Source organism: Alnus glutinosa, chromosome 8 (assembly GCF_958979055.1).
Source record: "Alnus glutinosa chromosome 8, dhAlnGlut1.1, whole genome shotgun sequence".
NCBI classification, from domain to species: Eukaryota; Viridiplantae; Streptophyta; class Magnoliopsida; order Fagales; family Betulaceae; genus Alnus; species Alnus glutinosa.
The window spans coordinates 23,810,258-23,822,817 of NC_084893.1; the positions used below are offsets into that span (position 1 = coordinate 23,810,258).

At 36.1% G+C, this 12,560-nt stretch overlaps 1 protein-coding gene across 1 annotated transcript; it reads left to right on the forward strand.

The window, feature by feature from the left end:
* The first annotated feature begins 836 nt into the window (after positions 1-836).
* Positions 837-10,159, forward strand: LOC133875652 (choline transporter protein 1). The gene is made up of 10 exons (XM_062313850.1): positions 837-1,201; positions 3,177-3,535; positions 3,774-3,919; positions 4,568-4,751; positions 5,544-5,617; positions 5,704-5,817; positions 7,072-7,428; positions 7,979-8,239; positions 9,067-9,294; positions 9,748-10,159. The coding sequence occupies exons 1-10, from the start codon at positions 1,017-1,019 to the stop codon at positions 9,940-9,942; spliced, it is 2,103 nt and encodes a 700-aa protein (XP_062169834.1). The 5' UTR covers positions 837-1,016; the 3' UTR covers positions 9,943-10,159.
* The last annotated feature ends 2,401 nt before the right edge of the window (positions 10,160-12,560 follow it).

Here is a 12,560-nt window from a genome sequence, read left to right on the forward strand (position 1 = left end):
TATATATATATATATGGTGGGATACACCAGTTTAAATTGTATTTTATTTTTTAAATTTTAAAAAGAGAAAATGACCGTGTGATTACTTTCAATAAAAGAGCGGAGCGGTTGTCCCGCCACTCTTATCTAGTCAAAGTAGTAGCATGGCTACCCCTAACCTGTTATGGTGGCAGTGTCACTCCTCTTTCCTGTTGAGGGTGGCTGTACAACACACACACACATATATATTTTGAATAATAAGTTAATACTTGCAAAAATTGAGCACATTTTTTGTTAAGAGTAATGATATATGCCACATTACTATCCCACTATTATGACATGACACTGTCAATTCATCCTTAGATTAACCATAGTAAAAAAGAATAACAAAATTTCAATGGTAGTTGGTTTTTCTACTTAAAAAAATTAAGCACTTTTTTCTTGGTTGAAATATTCACACGAAAAAGTGTGATATATATATATATATATATATATATATATATATATATTTTATATTTTGAATTACTTATTAATATTATTGACAAAAATGTCTTTTTGTCATAGGAAACAAAAAAACCTTTGAAGATACATTATCAAACATTGCCGCTATGTTGTGATTGATTATCAAATTGAAGTGTTTTGTTTTGGGAACTCAATTAAAGGTGTTGTTTTTCTTAGTGTGGATTTGATTGATTAATTCCCGCCGAGATTCCATAATATAAGCCGAGCCAACTCGCATGCGAATCTTATATCTTTTTTAAGCCACTGGACATAAATTCTAAACATTCACTGGTAATATATCTTTGTTCTAATGTAAAAAAGGACATTTAATAAAATATATTCCAAATCTAAAACCCTTTACTTCTTTTTCTGAGCACTCTTTCACAGTTCACACCCTCCTTGCTTCTGCTCTACTACTGCTACTACAGTGCCTTTACACTAACCCTCTCTCTGCCTCTCTCTCTCTCTCTCTCTCTCTCGCTGTGTGTGAGTAAATTCTTGTTCTTTTGAAGCTTGATAGAGTCAGGGTGTGGGAAATGAGGGGTCCTTTGGGAGCGGTGATAGGGAGGTACCCATCAAGTGATGGGAATACCCAAATGGGTGGGATCATAAGGCACAACAGGAAATGCAGAGATATTCCCTTTTTTGTGATCTTTATAGCCTTCTGGGTTGCTATGATTGTTAACTCCAGTTTTGGTTTCAACAAAGGAAACCCATCAAGGTAAAGAATCTAAAGCTACCCACTTTATCTAGTTGTTCAGTCCTCAAATGGGTCTTCTTTGTTTTGGAAACTTTTTGTTTATGTGTGTTTTGTTATGCAATGTTAAGAATCTCTCTAATGGGTTCTTTTTATAGCTCTCATTTGTAATACCTATTATGGGTTTGTCATTAGTTGCTTGATTTTCAATGTTTGTCTCTTTCTTAGCCTTTGGAAGGAAACCAGAGCAAAGAGTGCATACATTATTTTAATTTTAATGATTTTCATATATTTTATCGCTCTGTGTACTAGTAATTTTTGAGGCAAACTTAACGTTTCTCTTCATTTACTTTGGATATACCTTTATTCTACTTTTATCTTTGTGCGTTTATTGCTGAAGAAATAGAGGAAAGACATTAAAAATTAAGTATTGGTTGTTTTATTTTCAGTATTTTGTCATCTAAAAAAAATGAAAATCTCACCGTTTTTTGGTATAATTTGATCTTCTGGTCTCTCTCTCTGTCTCTGTCTCTCTGTCTGTGTGTGTGTGTGTTAAGATAAGAGTTTCTCTCTGTTGAGTTCTGGCATAAGCTATCATCAAGGTTTCCTTTATTTTCTTGTTGTTGTCAGGTTTTAAATTTGACGTTAGGAGGAGAATGCGATAGTTGTGTTATTTTGATTTTCTTCAGACAATGAATTCAACTCAACATAGTCGAGGAGTTGCTTTATGCAAAATTGGGTTGAGTTTCTTTCTTTCTGCATCACCAAGCTGTTCTGGTTGCTAAGAATAGAAGAGAAGAGGAAAAGTAAAACTCACTTGAACTGAGCTAAATAGTTGTACAAGCAACTCTTAAGGGGAGTTTAATAGCAGCTTAGGGCTGAGTCATAGATTCCTATTTATGGTTTTAGGGAGATGCTTCCCAATAGGTCTTTTTGGCCTTCTCAGCTACTGAAGGCCTTTAAAAGCAATTAGATTTTAAGTGTTTTTTTTTTTTTTTTTTTTTTTTTTTTTTTTTAAAAAAAAAAAATTTTAAATGGTACTGTAATATACCCAGGGTGATAAATGGTTTTATGTAAAAATAAATTATGACAGTCATTTTTACAGAATATCTATGTAGTTGTTAGTTCAACTGTCTGATAGTGGGATTTGTGCTGGTGATGGGGCTTGGAGATTTACCAAACACTTATTTTGTAGACTTCTCTATCGTCATGGTGAGCTATGTGATCTGTTGAAGTATCTGGCCTGCCTTGATACTTGAGCATTAGCATGAGAAGAAACTAACTCCTTGGTTTAAAGAATTCCCTTCTACTTTTATTAATGATTTATTGCCTGGGGATGGTACATTCACAAGTGATCTTCTTTATAAATGGCAACTTAGTAACGTTATTTGGTGGCATCTGCTATTCACAGGTTCGCCAAATATATGTCCCAACGTAATTCCCCACAGCAAATAGTCTGAAGGTTCCTTTTTTTTTTTTTTTTTTTTTTTTTTTTTTTTTTCTGTTGAATTTAGTTTTATTGATTGTCTATTTTCTTTCTTCAGTTGCCCACTCATTACTTTTTTCTTTTTAATGATATGAATATGAAGTCCGTCAATAACCTTCTTGTTAGATGATACCCTGGTGGTGGTGTTTCTGCGTCACCCATGTGTCACCCTTGCTTTGTATAAGGAATGATTATGAGGACCTTAAACTTCGATTAAAAGTGTGTTTATCATTACATCTTCTACTCAGCCTATTAAAACGCCTTGATTAAAAATATATCTGAGTGAGTTTGAATTGACATTGTACTGTTGTATTTCTTAAATCATCCTTCTTGCTAGGCATCACCCGGTGGTGATATGTTTGTGTTTTGCTTCCTTGTTTGAATTTGTGCAGTAGCTTTGTATATATTTTTACATTATGTATTTTCTGTGTTTTATTATTATTATTATTATTATTATTATTATTATTATAATTTTTTTTTTTAATTTTGATTAATTGTTTTGTGGCTTATCAGGCTTACATATGGGCTTGACTATAAAGGAAATGTGTGTGGCGAAAAGCATTCAAACCCTGACCTTCGTGAATTGGAACTTAGATACTGGTTAAATCCTAATCAGGTTTATCAAAGTGGTTTGAAGAGCAGCCAATTTAAGTTGGCCAATGCCCGTACTATATGCTTGATGGATTGCCCTTACCCTTCTGAAGATCAACTAAATTGGGTCTGCGATTATCCTGACGGAGATATCCATCTCTCAATGGATGATTGGATCGATAGGAGTTATGATTATTTTGAGTTCCTTACTCCGGAAATGAGGAACACCTCTCTTCAACTTCAGGGTCCTTGTTACCCTGTAATATTTCCAAGTGTAAATGGTGTGTGAAATTGATCCTGTTCTGATGCAATCATGTGTTTCATTTCTTATTTAATGTGTACATATCTTGTTTAATCATTTTATCATGTATAACGTGCATAGATCCCATGTGCATATGTGATGTTGGTTGCAAAACTTTTATCAATGAGATAAGACTTCAGAATCTCATGGAAAGAAGTTTTGCCAACTATATTATTTTCTACTTGTAGGACATAAAGTTAGTACTTTATATTTTACAGTTTATTGGAGCTGCCAGTTTATTGCTCATGCATCAAACATGTCTTTGAGGCATTGGCAGCAGATGGGTGGAGTGAAAATCAATGAGGACATCATTATAGACAAATCCATTCACAGGTCCATCAATTCCCGGTCATCTGTCTTGAAGGTTGAGGACCTTTTGTCTGAATAGTTTTTTATAATAATAATGGTTGTGGATGGAAAGTATAGATTAACCGTCGACATAGCTTTTTGCACTTTGTTTCCGATTAACATGTTATTTTTGAAGAAAACAATAATGGTTGTGGAAATCTTGGTATGATTTGTTTAATTTTACGACTTCAATACTTTTTGGGGTGACCATGAATGCCTGTTAGTTTGTAAATGGAATTATGCGCTCCCTCCTCTATGCCTATTTACAAGATTTTTTATTTTATTTTATTTTAATTTATTTTTATATCTCTTTTGAATATGTTTTACTTCTAAAACTTATGTATAAAAAAATGTTTTGGATTCTCCCCGAGTAGTTTATTTGGCATGTTATGCTATCCATTTTATGATTGTAAGAAAGATTTTTATGTGTATATCTGCGCGCGCACACACACACACGTTAGTCACAACCAATGGCTATGGTACTTGGACATGTCCCATTCATAGGGCTAGCAGACCAGCCCTATGAACCTTATATTTAATATGTGGAACATAATTTTCTCATAATACCTTTATGGTTAATATGTGTCATATGTCTTTCAATTGAGCATATATGCTTATTCTGCATCTTAGAATTCAGAACTTATCAATTATGGGCTTTTTGCAGAGATACATGGCTGATATTGGGAAGGCATGGCCAGTATTGATTGTTTGTGGAGGAATCTTGCCATTAGTTTTATCAGTGATTTGGCTGCTGATGATTCGGCATTTTGTTGCTGCAATGCCTTGGATAACTGTTGCCCTCTTTAATGTTCTCATAGTATTAGTGTCAATGTTTTACTACTTAAAAGGTCAGGAGATGTTTTTTTCTTGTTCTTTCCCAGTCTGTTTGGCAAAAAAAAAAATTGTGGTTCATTTGGAAAGAAGCATTTCAAGAGAAGGTTTTGGATTTCAAATTTTAGTGCAAATGGCTTGAAGTATGAAAGGTGTCAAGTCTTTTCTGTTGATGAAATTCATTGATGGATTTAGCCTTAAATAATACATGAATTTGAAATGACCAAGTATGAGATGTTTCAAATTCGTAACATAAGTGATTTGTTCAAACGAACTCTCTTGTTCTCTCATAACTCAAATCCGTCATGCATTGCTGAAACCCGCATCAAGCAATTTATACTAAAAATTACTACGCACATCCCTTGATTTTGAATCCTTGCATCCAAATACAACCTTGGGTGATTACTTTGAGAGTTGGAATTTACTAGAGGCTTCTTTAGTGGTAAACATAAATTAAGATCTTTGACTATTGTTTGAGATTCATGCATATTTGAATATGAGATGGTTGAGCAAACGCTTAACACATTATGTATTTGGATAGCGTCTCATCATAGCTTGAATGTTTTTTCTTATGCAGACTTTTTAAATTTTATTTTCTGTTCGTTCCTAGTTGGGGCACTTTTGTATACTTCCTGTGTATTAGGGTTGCGCCCCTTTGCGCTTTATTAATTAATTGACATTACTTATCAAAAAAAAAAAAAAAAATTTGAATATGAGGTCAAGTTATGTGATTAATTTTCTTGTGTAATTGTATGTTGACCATTTTTAATCAAATATGATGCTGAAGTTATTTTTTTCCCTGCTACTAGCTGGATGGATAGGGAATGATGCCATCTCCCCCATCATTGGTGAGCATGACCCATACCTTCGTGTATTTGGAAGGGTTGGTATCATCATCAACTGAAGCCTTTATTCTGAAAACTCTCTGTCTATATATCTGTGACTTACTCATTAGTTTTCTTCTTTCAGGAGATCCATCATCTTCGTGCAGTGGCTGTTCTTATGACCTTTATTATGGTTGTTGCCATTCTTACATCAATTGCCATTATCCGCCGCATCCTTATGGCAACATCTGTTCTCAAGGCAAGTCTTATCTCTAAATTTTCGTGTGAAATTTAAGATTAAGTTGCTGTTAAAAGCTACATATGGTGTCCAAAACGGTAGGGGCCTTTTGGAGCTTTAACAACAATAAAGTTTATCTAGTGCAGAAGTAAAGTTTCAATGAGGCTGAGCTAGTTCAAGGAAGTTTGTGGAAGTGTACAGATATTTGAAAGGGATCCAACTGATTCCAGTAATACTAGGCTCCAAACTTTGACCTAGGTCAAAGATCTGTTCGCCTTTGGATATTCCAGTTAACATTTGAGAAATACACAAAATGACAAAAAAAAAAAAAAACCAAATAAGAGTAGTAAATAATGGACATATTTTTAACATATTGGTTAACAAAATAGCATCTTATTGTGAATCAATTGTATTAAAAGCTTCATAAGAGTACTAAAGTAGACAGTCCGACAAAGAAACATGGTCTCAGTAAGGTGCAGCTTTTGGATCATAATGGCTTCTAGTTTTTAATTCCTTGAAGTGCTTCATATCCACATCATCATTCATGCAAGCCATAGTAATGTCTCTTTTGAATACTTTAGGTAGGATACCTCTTGTGCCAATACTTGTATGAAAAGATGTCTTATGTGACGTCCCAATCGCTTAGGTATGGGAATGGGGATATAGTATATTCACACCCTTCAACACAATGGTTTTTAAAGATGACCATGAATCTATCAGAACTCCGCAGTTAAGCGTGCTTATGCGAGAGTAGTACCAGGATGGGTGATATCTTGGGAAGTCTAGTTCGGAGGAGACAAAAGCGAACAATATTGTGTCGTTGGGAGTAGGTTGTTACATCTTATTCTTTTAGATGACTTAAAAAAAAAAAGACAAACCAGACAGCTAGGAGCCTATGTGGAGCAGGATTGAGCTGAATCATCTGCATCAGAGGTTTCCACTAAATCGTGTTTCCTCCATTGTCTACAAGGAGGAAACAGTGGATTGAGCTGAACTCCGCATCAGAGCTAGGGGAAAAAAATAAACAAAGAAATAAATTGAAATTTAGTGCTGAAAATTGCCCATGTTGCATTTGATACCCAAATGGAGACTCCTTTTAAATGTGCATTTTCCATTCTTTGGCTCATATATTTGATCTTTTTTCTTAATCAACTACAGCTTTAGGTCAAATATCTATGAAATCCTAGGTTCTGAAGTTTTTGTTTTTATCTTTTTAATGAGTGGTTTTTATTTCTTTTAAAAGTTAATTACTTAAACGGTTTTATATCTACACAGGTTGCTGCAAAGGTCATAGGAGAAGTTCAAGCGCTTATAATTTTTCCAATCATACCATATACTATCCTCGCAATTTTTTACATGTTCTGGTTTTCAGCTGCTCTCTATTTGTTCAGTTCTGGTCAGGTTGTCCAGAATGACTGCAACACCAACTGCTGCGCTTATGATCTTGTATCAAAGCGGGTTAACTGTGATCGTTGCTGTGGCTATAGCATTCATTACACTCCTCATATAGGAGTTGCCGTCCTTTTCCACCTATTTGGCTGTTACTGGGCTACACAATTTTTAATAGCATGCTCATCAACAGTGATTGCAGGTTCTGTTGCTTCCTATTATTGGGCTCGTGGTGAAATATCTGTAAGTTTCTAAGCATATGCACAGGTTATAAAACGTGGGATTTTTTTGTGTGTTTTTATCTGTATGAATTACTCTTAATTTCGATTACAAAAATGGAAATACTTTATACAAGAGACAGACATTGAATTATTGTGTAGAATGATCATATGATTAAACTGAATGATCCTATGGCATTTGCTAATTTAACAAAGTAGGAAATAAAACAAGAGATTGTGTAGTTCTAGCATTTGTTCTGTTAGGCCTAGAACTAGAACTGTTAAAGCCTCTGGATTAAACAGGAATTTTGGACTCCGAGAGTTTAGAGAATGGATTCAAGTCAAACTATTAAAGTTCCTAGTTTTATTTTGTTCGGTTCTTTTTGGGTATCAAAACATTGATACAAGTAACTTTATGCAAGATAGACTATTTGCTAAAACTAATTTTGGTAATTTTCTACATGGAACTTATCTTTGACAATCTGCATTTCAGTTACTTGAGATTTTGTTTTTGGTATTTTAAAATCCTTTGCATTCCTTTCGTTCGTAATTGCTCATTACTTTTGCCAATGCAGCCAGAAATTCCATTTCTTCCAGTTTTTTCCTCCATGAATCGGCTTATGCGATACAGCCTTGGCTCAGTTGCTCTTGGCTCCCTGATCGTATCATTTGTGGAATCAATCCGCTTTATGCTTGAGTCAATTCGTCGCAAAATGAAAGTTGCTAATACCACACCTGATAGCTGTATAGGAAAAGTGGCATCCCGTTCGTCACGGTGTTGCCTCGGGTGTATTGAGTGGACTATCAAATCGGTGAACCGCAATGCCTACATTTTGGTAATTCAAGCAACACTTGGGATCCTAGCAAATTTGCGTTTGTGTATGCATTGCATTTAATGGGGTTCATTAACTGATTAGTTACTGTTCTATAGTAAGAGGAACACATTGGCTGGTATGGAAGGAAAGAAAAATACATTCTCTAGTACTATTCTAGTTGACTGGCATGCCAGTCAAACATAATACCACTTGTGTAACGACCCAAGAAAAAACGCTAGTCATATCTGTGCTATTATCACAAAAGGACTAGTCCATTTGGAACTTTCTTAGAATCACTTATAAAGCCCAGTTTCACCTAATAAGTAAGCAATGTGGGACTTAGCATCCATGAGCATCTCTTATAAACCACCCACTTTCTATGTGGGCTACTTATCTTTTCAATATGGGATTGGGGTATTACAACTTGGGGATGTATTCCTAAAAAGGATAAATTGGAAGAGAGAATAATGCATTTTCAAATTTTTTTCTCACTAGTGGTCATGTGGGCCACTGAATATGACAATGGACCTGCATTCCATTTGCCAAGTACTTTTAGTGAGAAGGTAGTGAATAGAAGTAAAACGAATAAGAAATAAAATATGAAAACGGAAAAGAAAAGATTGAAAAGGTTCAAGGCAAAGTGAAGCTAGAATGTAATAAACGTTCTCCATTTCGCTGCTTGTATGTGGCACCACTTGGCTGCCAATCCTGATTCCATTAACTTTTTCTTTGTCCTCAATTTAAGAATTTTCTCTTCGGGGTGTATGGGGAACTCAATTCTGGGTGAATGTTTAGAACTTCTCACAATTCATAATATACTGAAGCCATAATTCTTTTGCGACTTGCAGATTGCTATCACGGGTAAAAGCTTCTGCAAGGCTTCTGCAATTGCAACAGAGCTGATCCTCAACAATATCCTTCGAATAGGGAGGGTAAATGTGATTGGAGATGTTATTCTATTTCTTGGAAAATTGTGTGTCAGCCTTTCAAGTGCTCTTTTTGCTTTCCTCATGTTGGATGCCCACAAGTACAGATCTGCCCATAACAAGATCTCTTCCCCGCTGTTTCCTGTATTGGTATGTTTCTCTTTTTCAACATGACTTAGTTCCATTGAGATACATGAAATCTAAGTGGCTCTTACATAACCTGATTTTTGATTGGCAAGACTTATAGATAGCACCTACCTGAATTAAGCAAAGCTGTTGAACAAAATACTATGTGGTTTTGAATCTTTGATGGAGTGCAAGTTGATCATCAGCTGGTAAAAGCAGTAAAAGACTAAATGATTGGATAGGGAGGGAAGTAGATCTTTGATACCCGTTGCTTTCACTCTTGAGTAGTTTGGAAAGGAATGCGTCTTTCTGGAACCACTTACACAAATTTGGATGCATAGGTTTTATGCCACATTGCCTTGCAGCAACATGGGTATCTGCATCATTTGTTCCGAGGGTTTTTGTATTCATGACTGGAAAATCTTCCTATATAGTCATTGTACTAAATTTTGTGTACTTTCATTTTTTTGTATGCAGGTTTGCTGGTGTCTTGGTTATGTCGTTGCCACTCTTTTCTTTGCAGTGGTGGAGATGTCAATTGATACCATCATCCTTTCATTCTGCCAGGACACTGAGGAGCACCAAGGGACAGCCCAATATGCGCCTCCCCTTCTCATTGAAACTCTGAATGACCAAAATGAGATGCAGAGACTCACTCAAGGACCCCAGTAAAAGATCTCAATGTCTAATGTTCCTATAACATTTAGAATCCTTATGTATTATAAGGTGCTCTTATCCTTTCCCTTTCCCCCAGAATTTTCAGTTTCTCCCTGTATATGCTTCATTGCTAGAGAAAAGCATGTGGCAAAATTCAATGTATCTGAATGCAAGAACTGATGGAAAATGGGGTTTTGCAGAAGAGTAGAAAAGTAAATGCAACCTTGTACAATCAATATCCTAGCATGAGAATTGCTATTTAGGAAATTAGTTTGAGGATTGAGACCTCAATGTAATTGGACTAAAATACATCCTTTTTGGTCTATGGACTATAGACACTACATAACGGGACTATGGGAGGTACTCCTAGGACTGAAAAAAAAGAAAAAGAAAGAAAGAAAGAAAGAAAAAACGCCCCTTTTGAACGACCTGATTTGTGTCAGCGGCTTCCAACACGTGTCAACTCAATAGTCTGAAAGGGTTTTTGATTTTCGATGTATGTAGGGTAAGAAGTCGAAATTTGAGTGTTTGAAAACCTGACATTCCGACCCAATTCAACATTAAGTTGTTAAAGAAAAAGCAAACTCACCGAATAGGCTTATATATAATGTCATGAAATGGAGTCACTTCATAACCTTAAATATATCCCTAATATAGGTGTGAACAAGTGAAAAAAATTCTCCTGACAGAAAATGCCTTGAGAACTGTCTCGAAAAACCTCTTGTCAGAAAAAGCTTGGCTAGTTCACTAGCCATGGGAGGGAAGCTTCCTTCCCCACCCTTCTTCTCTACACTTTCTCCTCTATCCGCCTCTGTTGGTCTGCTCACGCCTCCTTTGAGGCCCTTATCTGGCTAGAGTTTTCTCAAGCTGTATGTCCATTGGATATTCTATTCACCCGTTGTATCACCGTCGACGGCTTCTCTGCAGTTGGATTGGTCTACTTCTCTTCCTCCCGTTTTAAGCTATGGTTCTTATAGTATCTTGAAGTTCTTAGATCTGGTTTTTTTCAAATCAGATCTACTAACTTCAAGAGGTCTCTCCATTATACGCTCCACTCCACCAGGTTCCATGGTCTTCTAGCTTTGATTCACCAACAACGGCTTCATCATTGGATCAACAAGCGCCGCCGCACCGGAAAGTGAGCTACACGCACCAGAGCGTGCACCTCACATGTCGACGTGGGGTCAACTTGATGCTGCTTGTGCTGCTCTCCACCAGTTTCCTCCGTCTTTGCCGATCTTCAACTGTGGTCCAGCTACCATCAATAGTGTATTTTGGGTTTTATTTCTATTGTTTTTGTTTTCATGGTTTTTGCGGTTGGGTTTTGGTCTTTGTGGGAGACCATTTCTATAGAGATTTTGTTATGTTTGTAGCTGTGCCTGTCTCTCATCAACTCCTACAAGGGGGTTGTAAGGTTGTTCTTTCCCTTTCCAAATCGGTGCCCACATCTCAACCCCTGCAAAGGGATTTTGTTAATCTTGACAGGGTTGAAGACTCTGCAAAGGGCCATGCCCCTGAACAACACCGATTTGGTTCAAAGTCCGCTTTGTGCGGGCAAATCCTTGGCTTTGTCCGAGGTAAATAGGGCCGAGAAATTTTTGATTTCTTTGAGATTGAAAATTCTCCTATTCCCTGCTAGGTTATTATTTTTGGCTCAAGTATATCAAGATTTATTGTTGGGGAGCTCATCTCACTATTTTAATCTTGTAACTCTACTATGTTATTGTTGAAGTTGTATTTACAAAATAAATAAATAAATAGTTTTTTTTTTTTTTTTAAAAAAAATGCCTAACATGAAAGGAATAAGTTTGTGCTTTTGAAGGTATATATATGGAAAGTCGATGTTGACAGGTATTCTAAAAGGTTTAAATTATGTTAAATCATGTACACTTTTAAAAATGTAAAAAATTTAAATTCTTACCAAATTAACTATTCCTTTCATTTGAGAAGGAGAAATGGAGAGAATCCTTGTCAACACCCGGTCAACTTCAATCGTTTGTAGTCAATTGTGTTGGGGTTTACAGACTCAGTTCACACACTACAGTCGTTAGCAATAATTATCCCTACTCATAATAGATCTTTTGCTTTCAATGTTACTGAAACATTTAGATCTAGCAGACCCATCTCTTGAGTCTTCACAGACCAGACGAAAACCGTGCGTCAAGAGATCTCTTCACAGTTCACAGGACTTTTGACTCTATTTTCGACTCCAGGCGGCTTAGAAGCAAAATTCTGTTGGACTTCCGTCAGATCAAAAGTGAAAAGTCTGAGTTGGGGAATTGAAGCTGGGGATTTACCCGGCCTGGCCTTATTATTCCAAGAAAATTTACCCCCAAGCTCAGCAGCTACAAACAGCAGGCGTTACGCCGATGTTAAAACTTTCGGATACCATCTGAAAGCATTTCGTACAACACGTAAAAGTTCTTCAATATGGTGAACCAAGACAAATCGTTATGCCAAGTCAAGTGGGTTGACTATTGTATTTGTCTGCTTTTAGCATGCCAACTGCATTTGCTGTTATCAAATTTGCGAGTTTTGAAATTACTCAAGAAAGCCATGGGTTTGCCCATGGGGGTGGTTAGTGGCTGCATATAGGGCTATACATGCGGAAGCAGACGTGTATATTAACAATA

Bases quoted from the DNA above. Each gene is read 5' to 3' on its own strand.
- LOC133875652 (XM_062313850.1), top strand. From the start codon at position 1,017: ATGAGGGGTCCTTTGGGAGCGGTGATAGGGAGGTACCCATCAAGTGAT. The intron at 3,920-4,567 runs GTTGAGGACCTT...GGCTTTTTGCAG, and splicing joins CCCGGTCATCTGTCTTGAAG to AGATACATGGCTGATATTGG. The intron at 5,618-5,703 runs GTTGGTATCATC...TTCTTCTTTCAG, and splicing joins ACCTTCGTGTATTTGGAAGG to GAGATCCATCATCTTCGTGC.